Genomic DNA, 10,498 nt, shown 5'->3' with positions numbered 1-10,498 from the left:
CCGCCTGCGCCGCCGGGCTCCTCTCTACCGGCTGTTCTGCCATCTATAAGCACTAACCAGCCTCTCCCCCGCGGGGCTCCAGCTCCGCCGCTTCATCAGGAAATATCCAGCCAAGCCCAGGAACGCCAGCATGAGTCCAGATGTGACCAAGGCGATCAGGGTCTTCTGAGAAAAGTCCTGGTGGTTCCTCACGCTCCCCCGTTTGAGGGATTTTATTCCAAACTGGAAAAAACACCAAAGAGAGTCGGGAGTCTGACAAACAGGAAACATGTGCATCTGCAGCTTAAAACAATGCTGCTCTTCACCTCCTCGTTGAACTGCATGTAAACAAAGCTTTGCTGCCCAAGCTCCTGAGCTTTGCACTTTCCCTGTCAGCTCTCACATCCTCATGGTCTCATTTCCATCCTAGTATCTTCTGTGGGACAGGGAAACTTTCTCCCTTGGACAAGAGCGCTCAGGCCCTGAGATTTAGAGCATGCATCTGCAGGGCTGAAATATCTCTGTGCACTGCTGTTGCAGCTCTGTTGGCTGCCATTTATATAGGCACCTGGAGCTCAGCTTTACAAGCCGATGGCAGCCTCACTGGAGTGTTGAGAGGAGGAATTAATTAATTAATGTCAGCATGGTACTTTGAAGAAGCAGAGTGCCAATTGCATCCTAAGAGTTATTGTTGGGATCTAGGCCTTTTTTAAGAAAATACTACCAAATTTTACAGTAACTATTTCAAGCGTTTCTGCCTTCAGTGGTTGTATTAGTGCTCTTACGGTGCACCACTGCCTCACTGCATGTCTGGTGGTTGGCTCCAACCATCTCATGTGCCAACGCTCAACGAGCACCTCTGGGATGGAGGCAGGTTCAGGTCTCAGCCGTCTGCCCCAGCCTCAGGTGACCATCTTAAAATCTCCTTTCTCCAGCCACTCAGGCAATCCATTTTTCTCAGCTGAATTTGCTCAAGGAATTTACCTTTTCCCAGTGAGACTCCTGGAGCATATCTGTAGCAGGATCTGCAAGGTTTAAAACAGGAAAGGCACATTACGTAGAGGGTCACGCCGCAGCTAATGCCAGCATTGAAGAGCCTGGCCATTGCTGAACACGGAGGAGCCGTGAGCCCCTTCGCTGCTCTGGAGACAACGCTGTGGCTTCGTGGATCTAGCAAGACCCCAGAAGGAAGAGCTGTAGTTGCAGAGAGAAGTCTCCTCCCAGGCTGCAACTGAGGCTTTGTGTTCCACAGCCTCTCCCCACAAACAGTTCCCTCTCCCATTGCCCACATCGAGCTAATTATCCAGTGGTGTCAACGACAGCCAAAGGAATTAGCTCAACTGACCTCTCTCACCGACGAGGATGAGCAGCATACAGTCACGGTCCACCTCGGATTTAGCGAGTTTAATCTGGCAGGGGAAGGGAACGCGGTGGGTGCTCTGTTCACATACTGCACTCCATAAGTCCGATCCCTTCATCTCTAAAAAATGTTTCTGCAAAATTTTCAAACAAACAGCCATTGAACCAACCAAGCCGACTAATTCTCCATCTCAGCTATGCTGAAGATGTACCTTCTATGGGTAATGATGTTGTGCATTCACCCTTTCTGTTTTGGTGGCTTATCTGTGCTGTGCAAAGCTGAGCAGAAGCGACAACAAGTGACAAACAGTACTGGGCTGGGTGTCAGACCTTCACCTCCCACTTCACCACTGCTTTGAGCCCCAATACCAACACCTAGAAAATGGAGATGCTTATTTCTTGTTTCTTAACTTAATGAGATTAAATTAAATGAAGATATTATTAGCAACTCTTGCAAATGGCATTTAAACAAAGCTAAATTTAGGATCTGAATTGCATGGCAAGTCCCTCCAATATTTGGACTGAAACAGGCGCCTGAAGAGCCCTATTGTTTCAGAGTCCCAGGCAGCGGCTGGGAAAGGAGGGAAATAACAAAGAAGCATTGAGCCTTCCTGTTTAGGAAATGTCTTCAATGTTTTTGCTAGGTTGCTGATCAAAGGCTAGGCAAAAAAATACAAATTTCTCACATTTTAGAGCTGAACCAACTCTTGGGTGGAAGAGGAAGAGGAGTGAGGAGCTGCAGCCTTTCCCTTCTGTGGGCCAATTTCTGTATCAGACAGGATAAGCTTTCTCCTCGGGTCTATTTTCAGCCACAGTCAGGCTTGAAGACAGAACCCACAGTTGCTAAAAGACGTTATCAGCTTCCCTAACATCCTCCCAGCTGGGGACATCATCTGAACTGTGGCCATGCCCACTCCCGAGAGAGAGAAAGACCGGCTCCAGCTGAATCCCCCATCCTGCCCCTACCCTCCGCTCGCTCCCTGGGGGGTACCCACCAACGTGGGGCTGTGAAAGAGGAGAAAAACCCTCTTGTCTTGCAGTGTTGTGCAGAGCCGGGCAGCTCAGTACCTTCCTCTCAGTATTGTGCTCGGATCGCCACATCCTCTTAGCGTACAAAAATGCAGAAACTTATCCATGGGAGAATAACAAACAAATCACTTTCAGCTGTTTCTATAGAGCTTGGCTTGGGGTGAGAAAGGCCAAGATGGAACAAGAGACCCAAGTGTGTATTTTCCTTTCTCTGCTGTGGAAAGAACTCATCGGAGTGTCAGAATTTCCCTTTGCAATTAGCAGCGCTGGGTGCCAGCTTATTGCTCATTTGCTTTGGGAAAGGCCAGCAGGAAAGTGAGACACGGCACGGTCCCTCCTATCTGCTCTCCTCGCAGATGCTCTTATCTGGTTTCCAGGTTCAGCGGCTGCTGAGCCTGAGCCGGTTTTTCCCACTTAGTTGAGGTGGAAGCATGGGAGAGGTCTGCTGCAGGGTGAGAGCTCCCAGAGAAACACGGTTGGAAGTGGGGCAGTTTGCCTCGTTTCACATGGAGGGAGGGTTAAGAGTATGTGCAATTAGATACAACTCTGTAGGATATTCTGAATGTTATATATGCATCCATTTATGTATGTGCAGGTATGCAACGCGTGCATAGTGTGCACAAGCCCTGTGCCCAGGAGGTGCCGTTGCCCACTAGATGGCATCTGTGATCAGAATCACTCGCTCCCGGAGGAGTTTCCATGTGAATTCTTGCTAAAGTGCAGTCCCTGTAAACAGGAGCAAGTCTAACTGCCATTTAATCGCCAATTTGCAGAGAAAAGCCAAGTAAGAATTCACTCGTCCCAGGTGGTGGCGGTGTGGCTGACCAGCAGAAGGAAAATGAATCATTGTCATTTTATACCCTGGGCATTGCCGAACCTGCTGTCCCACAAGATCCAGCACCATCTGGCCTCTGTTGCAGGTTGTACCTCCTGTGTGAAAGGTTTCTTTCCTCCCACCTACAACAGTAGCTCAGCCAGACCCTCTTCTGCTTTTATAAATGCTTCGGTTTTGGTGCACAAGGCCAAGGGCAGTTACAGAGAGCCTGGGATTCCCTTAGGAGTTGGTGCAGATGGGGACACTGATCTGCCACCCGTGCTCCTTCACATGCCCTGTTTTCTTTCCTAGGGCAGTTGGCAAGACAGAAGAAGGTGCTCGCCTTCCCAACAGGGAAGAGGAAGAAGAAGAACAAAGGCAATTTCCCGTTAAACATGGTGGGAGATACTTCAGAAGCTAAACTGACCCCAGAGCTTAATCATGAAAAAGGAGGTTTTACACAACCAAGAGGTTGCATTTCCCTTGGGACTGCTGTGATCATCCCTTTGGGATCCTCCTGGGACTGCTGTGATCATCCCCACCTCTGTCAGTTTGGCACAGCTCAAATGCTCTGCCCCAGGGATAATGGTGTGAGCTCCCCACCCCAAACCGAACCCCCAGGTACGGTGGGTGACCCCATCGCTGCAAGCCTGAGAGCGCTGCAGGAACCTGCCCTCGGCTGTTTGCTTGCAGCCCCCCTCCTCCTGCATGTCCCCCCCCCGGGAGACACGTGGCCACCCAGGGCTGCAACTCACGCAAGTGTTGGACTCGTTGAGCTGCAAGCAGATGGCTCCAGTGTCACTCACTTCTTTGACATTGTGGCACGTGATGGGCTGGAAGAGAAAAAACACAGTGGTGGTACCAGTGAACTGTCAGGAGGTTGTGAGAGAAGTTCAGCCTCACCGCGGTCCCACAGCCCCCAGTGTCCAGCCGCATCCTCACCTTCGGGCTGTCCCTGCCTGTGTGCAGTGGCGTGGTGGCAGCCGTGACGCGAGGATGCCCCGAGGTGGCAGGAGAGCTCGTCAGAGCTGGCGTGGACCCCGGGGTTTCTGCCGTCGTGCTGGGTCGAGTCGCTGGGTGCTCGGTTGTGGGGACCCCTCGGCTCGTGTGGTCTGGCTCCAAGGGGGTGTCCAGCGGCTGCGTGGGGGCTCGGCTGGGCTGTGGGCTCGGCTGCTCGCTGCTGAGCCCCGGGGAGGTGGGGCTGGATGCCAGGGACTCGGCCGCAGCTTTGGTTTTGAAGAAATGCAATGAAAGGGATACATAAGAAAGCTTAAGTCCTCTAAAATCAATGCGTGGCATTGCGATGACTGAAGTACAATATTGATTTGTCATAGCCAGCAGTACCAGAATGTGTTATTGGCTGTATAAGAAACGCGCATTAGACTTGCTTCAGTTACCTAATTGTTACATGCGCTTCATAATCTGTTTACAATGGGCTAATTTCCTGGGCATACGCTGCACCGCAGCAAGGATGCCATTGCCCGACCTCCCCTGCATCGCCCTCACCTCCCCCTTGACCCAGAGTCTTCAAAAAGATGTACTGATTTCAAACAGCATAAGAGAAGGGCACCGTACATCTGTGCAAGGGTCCCTGCTTCATAGCCCTTCAGAGCTTACCATAAAGGCTGGCAGACCGCTTACAGGTGCCGTTTGCTGAGCAAAGAATAGGTATGTTGAGATAAAAGAATAATGAGCATTTTGTCCCATCATCTCTTGGCTGTTTTGAAAAGGATGGGTCTAAGCTGCCCGTCCTGAAGACAGCAGTGTTAGGTTGCCCCAGGTGGGATTTTTTTGGACAGGATTAAAGCTTTTGACCATACTATCAGGCTCTTTTTTGAGAGCACAACCCATGCGCTGACTATGTGGTTTCTTAGGGCAAGCCTGTGCACTTAATAAACCTGATTATTAATGCAAGTGCTACCAGGAATCACAGGGGGAGCAAGGGGAGCGATTACCGGATGTCTCTGGTGTTGGCTTGGCACTGCTGGGGACTTCGGGGGCTCCGGTGGCTGCCGTGCTGCTGGTGCTTTTCATTTCCATGGCTGGGGCCGTGGGTATGGGGGTGTCTGTTGGGCTCCCAGAAGCTTTGCCTGGGGGCAGAGGAAGGTGTTAGGGGCTGTCCCTGCGAGCAGGGCGGGGAGGCGTTAGCTGCTTTCACAAATTTGCTTTCTTCTTGCCCCAAAATGGCAGGCTGCCTTAGAGCTTATATGGGAGAAGCTCAGAGACTAAGCATTTCAGCTGGGCGAGTACCAAATTTTGATGCAGCCCTTGCAGAGGCTCCAGGGCTCCTGGGACAGCGCTGGAGGAGGACAGGCTCGTTTCTGCCCTCATCCTGCCCGATCCTCGGGCTTACCGAGGGATGCACGAAGCTCTGCACAAAGCTGGATTTCATAGTAGTTTGGGTTTATAATCCTTGGAGGAAATACTCGGGCCTTGGAAGAGATCATTTGTGTGCCTCAGGAAAAATAAGTTGGATTTGCAGTTGCAGGCACAATCTCAAAGTAAATAGAAACATTCCCATTGGCTTGGGATCAGCTCTGACTCATGAGCAAAAACATCTTTGGAGGTAAAACTGAATGTTTGGAGAATGGTTTGCTGTTCTAACTTAAAGTTTATATATTGCTTCCTGCTATGTTACAAAGATGACACTTCCAGCTTTTCCTTCTGAAATGAACTATATGTCAGTGAAAATGCATTTCTTCCCATTTCTTAACCTTTTCTATTCTTAAGATCTAGTTCCACTTTTTACAAACAGCTTCGGTCTCTATGCCAGGGCTGTTGCATTTTAAGATTCTTATCCAGGCACTAAAGAGAAAATCATACAGAATACATTGTTCCATTTGTATTTCTGCCCCGGGAGCCCGAGCTCCAAGAAGAATTACTTCATCCAAACAACCCTTCGAGATGGAGCAGCACTGACAGGTCCTGATCGGCTGCCCAGCACCAGCGTCAGGGCAGCGGCCGGGCTCGATGCATCCGCTGCCAGTTAAACATGCATTTGTGTATCGTGCACTGCGGTGCTGTCCTGGCAGGAACTTTTTTGAGTTGGGGTGTTCACACTTTGCTGGATCAGGTCCAGAGAAGCTGGACGGTGTATGAAAAGCAAAGACCGAGATCGCCGCAGTTCGTTTTGGCAATGGGTGACAGCAGGATGAGCTGCTCGGCTGTTCCTGCAGCCGGTGGGTGGTCGTACCGGAGGGTGCTGAGCGGGGAGTGCACCCCAGCTCGGCCCCACAGGGCCACCCACGCTGGTGCATCCGTCCCGTCCCATCCCGTCCCGTCCCATCCCGTCCTGTCCCGTCCCGTCCCGGCTGCAGCTGCTCTGGGTGTGGGAGCACCGGGGGGGAGGCGGGGGCCCTGCCGAGGGCTCGGTGCAGGTGTCTGGAGCTGGGATTTAGGTTCTGGAATGGCTTTTATTTAAGGGAGAAGTTTTTTCTCTCTCCAAGACAGTTCAGTTCCAACTGGTTAAATCACCAAGTTTTTCTGATGAATTTTACAAATCAAAAGCAGGAGGCATGACTGCATGCCCAGAATAATGAGTAGCACAAAGTTAAATCCACGCTTTGCATACAGCCTTGTGTTTGCATGGACATTGGCAGGAAACTTTACATCACTAGGACAACGTAGGGCCTGGACTTGACCTCCCCAAGTGCCACAGCCACCCAAGCACCTTTGAACTATTCCAGATGTTTGTAAAGCACCAGAGGTATTTCTAATCAAAGTCTTTTCACCACTGAATATCATAGATTGAAGCCTGGATTATTGCTCAGTGTAATTTGTGAGAAGACTTGTCACATAGTATCTCTTTTTCTTCCCTTTATTGTAGTGTATGCAGGTACTTTTACAGAAAACATGGCTAAGTTTTGTGAAACCTTAGGACTCATGAGATAAATGATCCAGATGTGAGCTGGATAATCCACATGGTGCTCAGCTAAAGTGGGTCATTTATTGCACCATACATTTTTACTAGCTTTGCTAAACTTTGTCAATGTGTTAGGATTAAGGGTTTGAGAGTTTAAGCCAAGCCATTTATTAACCTTGGAGAAAACTTCACCTGGTAGGGCTAGCACATGCAGGAGCAAAAGCATGCAGGTGTGTGAAAGAAAACTGTACTTCACAGTAACTACTGTATTTACCTATCTAGCGTTTAAAAAGTAAATGCCTCTGATTTTTAAAGATATTTTAATAACGGGGCTTAGGAAGTATCTCAGCTCAAATCAAATTAAAAAAAGCAACAATATAAATGTTAAAGTAGTTGACTCGGTCCAACACTCATCCCTGACACTAAACCAGGACCACAGAAGGCAAAACTCTGCAGTGGCTCAGGAAACAGGAGAAAAGTTGCCATAACTTGTGCCCTACTCTGCACCCGCAGCAGATTAAACACGGGGGGTTCTCCCCTGCACCTCCATCCCTGCAAGGTGGAAGGTGCCACCCACAGGGGATTCCCAGACAGTAATTGCACCTCCTATGCTGATACCGGCTGATACATGAATCTCTTGGTAAACCTCTTGGTAAACCTTTTGCTACTTCAGTGCTCTGACACAGAAAGCCTGTGCCAGGATAGTTTCTCGAACTCTTCTGTGCGTTTAACAAAGCGGTTTTCCAAGCGCAGCCGGTGCACCCAGAAGGGCTGCGGCTGAGCTACGGCAAAGCGCCGCAGGTGAGCTGGCACCATGGCACTGCTGGTACCAGCGGCCGCGGAAGAGGAGGGTAAGGAAAGCAGGGGAGCAGGGATCTCTGAAGCTGCGGCCAGCCCAGGCTTCCCGCAGCCACCCCTCCGAGGGCTCCAGCCTGCATTACTCCCGCCTTTCCAGTCTTACTACTCTCAGCCATGTGGCAGGAATTCAAGCGGGTGGAGCCCTCTTCCCTCTGGAAATATCTGATAAAAAATCCCTTCCCTCCCCCTTTTCCTTCTCCCGGACAGGATATGGGTGTGGGGCCGCAGTCACGCAGGGCGCACAGGGCAGGGGGCTGCGGGGAGCCCCCTGAGCCGCCGTGCCAAACCCCAGCTGCTGGACCAAGGGTTTTCTTGGGCTCGGGGCCTCCCCAGCAGCAGGGCGCTGCTTGGGAGCCCGGCACCTTCCTAGGGACCAAGGTTGCTCCTGGCTTGCGCAGTTATGATGTGCAGCCCTCTAAAGGACATTAAACTCAAGTGGCTGTGAGTTTTAAAGCTCCTTTTTCCTTCCCTGATTTTTAGAGCTTTTCTAGATCTTGCAAAAGGAACAAAGGAAAGAAAGAATGCTTTAAAATGGCAAGAAAAGAGATTTTTTTTTAAAATCAAGTTTGGCAGAGATGAATAAAAAAAGATATAAAACAGAAAGATAAAAAAATTTGAAAGAAGAACGTGTTTGTATTAGGTACTAATAGAATAAATACATTCTTTTCCACGTAAGTTTTGAGACAAGCACAGGACAGCTCTGCACGTGGTTTATCAATACCCAATTTCACCACTGAGAACCGCTCGCAGCATCACGCCGCTGCGCAGGCGGAGGGCTCTCGAGCAGCCCCGGAGCATCAGCCCGCTCTGTGGACCAGGGACAAGCGTAAAGTTCTCCCACACTCATTGCAAACCAGCAGCTCCCCAAAGGATCAGGCAAACCCCAGAACTGTGTATTTCATATGCAATTCACTCCCTGTGAGGCTGGACGAGGCTGCTCGTTGCTCTGGAGTCAGACTGCAGTTAGCAGCTAGTCGGTACCCGGCCTCCGGCCTCCCCACGCCGCATCCACACGTGGCATTTGTAGAAGACCTGCACCCGGCCCAGCGTGGCACGGGGTTTTTTTTTCCCCTGTAAAACGCGTGGCTTTAGCTGAAGCTGTCCCGGGGGGCAGGTGGAGGCCGGCCATCCTACCCTCAACAGCGCTGCCAGGAGCCAACCTGAGCACAAACGCCCCAGAATCGGGATTTCCACTGGGAGATGCGTAACTGAAACCTTCGCTTAATTCACTTGGACTCCCCAAAGAGATGAAGAGCCTGCAGAGCCCCAAGGACGGGCTCCCTGGTTTTCTTCTGCTCTGTACAGCAGTTACACTGAGCAGAAATAAACCTCCTCTACTCTCCAGCAAGTGCTAATAAAGCACCGTAATATCCTGCAGAAATGTGGAGCTTTGGCTGTGCTGGCAAAAGGAATGACATTTTGCAACATTAAATCCTCTGTCGCCTGGTAGCTTTGTCTTTACAAAGGCAAAGCTTTTTATCACTTTTGTATCACCTTTGCATCAATCACTTTTGCATCACTTTTGCTTTGTACTACAAGGAACTCGGGTTTCGTGTTTCAGGTAAACACTTTTGTCCTACACCCTCGCTTGCTGCTCACTTCAGCCCAACCAGACAGTCCTGACTGTTATTTGTCCCAAATAAAATTGTTTTTTTTTTCTTCCTGTAGAATTAACATAGACTGGAGGATCAGGCACAACGGCTCGGGTGAGCAATATACCTTGGCAGCAAAGGGAATGTGAAAGGAGCACCGTGAAACAGAAGAACAAAATGCAGCAAATTCTTTCAATCGATCTAGTCGCTCACATTCATGTAAGTAAGGAAAAATTACTTTTGAGGAGAGACCCGCAGGTTCCTGGCTCCTGTCCCAGCACGCTATGCAGCACACAGAGTGCTGCTTCACTTTTTTTAGTCCCTTTTTATGACTTTATGGTTGTTGGGATTGGGACAAAAATTATAATATTTCCCTAAAATATAACCCTTTAAAAAGTACTACCTAGAGAAAATCGCTGTATTGTTATTCACTTTTTCATATGATGAATATTTGAAGAGCTGGAATAGGAGATTTTAATATTTATGGATAGTCATTTGATTTTCAGAAAATGTTTAGTTCCTACCACAAAACAGCAGTAAGGCTAACTTCCACCAATGCAGGCTGAGAAACGGCTTGAACCGTGGCTGCACTTCACAGCTTTGCATCCCCTTGTGTTATCTGCAATATGATAGGGAGCTCTTACATCCTGATGGCTCTCCTTTTCAAACCAGCAGCATTTTCTGTTTGCAGCACATCGCTGTGAATGTGTTGGCCAGGATGCCCGATGCAGTGCTGTTCTGTAAAATGTCACTGCGGTGTTCTTCGTGTGAAGTTGCTATCTCCACTAAACACTCATTAAAATGCATCCCCCCCAAGCTGCTGTCTCAGAAGTTATTAAAGTTATAACTTTAAAGTTGTAAAGAAGTTGCCCCATGCACTAGTCTCACGCTACTCAGTGCTTGCAGCCCTGGTATTTTCTGCAGTCAATACTCACCAGACAACTCCACAACACAGAACGCAATCCAGAAAAGCTGCCTCCACTTCATTATTTTTAAACTTCCCAA

At 49.5% G+C, this 10,498-nt stretch overlaps 1 protein-coding gene across 3 annotated transcripts in view; it reads right to left on the bottom strand.

The window, feature by feature from the left end:
• The window catches only part of CD34 (CD34 molecule), a 14,154-nt gene extending 3,662 nt beyond the window's left edge, over positions 1-10,492 (bottom strand). For 2 of the 3 annotated variants that reach the window (XM_009331953.1, XM_009331956.1), the window contains exons 1-7: positions 10,429-10,492; positions 5,137-5,271; positions 4,124-4,407; positions 3,937-4,014; positions 1,325-1,472; positions 964-1,004; positions 58-222 (exon numbers count right to left, since the gene is read on the bottom strand). In XM_009331953.1, coding sequence (XP_009330228.1) covers positions 58-222; positions 964-1,004; positions 1,325-1,472; positions 3,937-4,014; positions 4,124-4,407; positions 5,137-5,271; positions 10,429-10,480 — 903 coding nt within the window. In that variant the 5' untranslated portion in view covers positions 10,481-10,492. The remainder of the gene's footprint in view (positions 1-57; positions 223-963; positions 1,005-1,324; positions 1,473-3,936; positions 4,015-4,123; positions 4,408-5,136; positions 5,272-10,428) is intronic. The other variant, XM_009331955.1, reaches the window with a different exon arrangement.
• Between the last annotated feature and the right edge of the window lie 6 nt (positions 10,493-10,498).

The sequence above is a fragment of the Pygoscelis adeliae genome, unplaced genomic scaffold (genome assembly GCF_000699105.1).
Source record: "Pygoscelis adeliae isolate BGI_AS28 unplaced genomic scaffold, ASM69910v1 Scaffold189, whole genome shotgun sequence".
In the NCBI taxonomy this organism is placed as follows: domain Eukaryota; kingdom Metazoa; phylum Chordata; class Aves; order Sphenisciformes; family Spheniscidae; genus Pygoscelis; species Pygoscelis adeliae.
The sequence above is the reverse complement of the archived record's forward strand: the minus strand, read 5'-3'. Positions and strand labels throughout refer to the sequence as shown.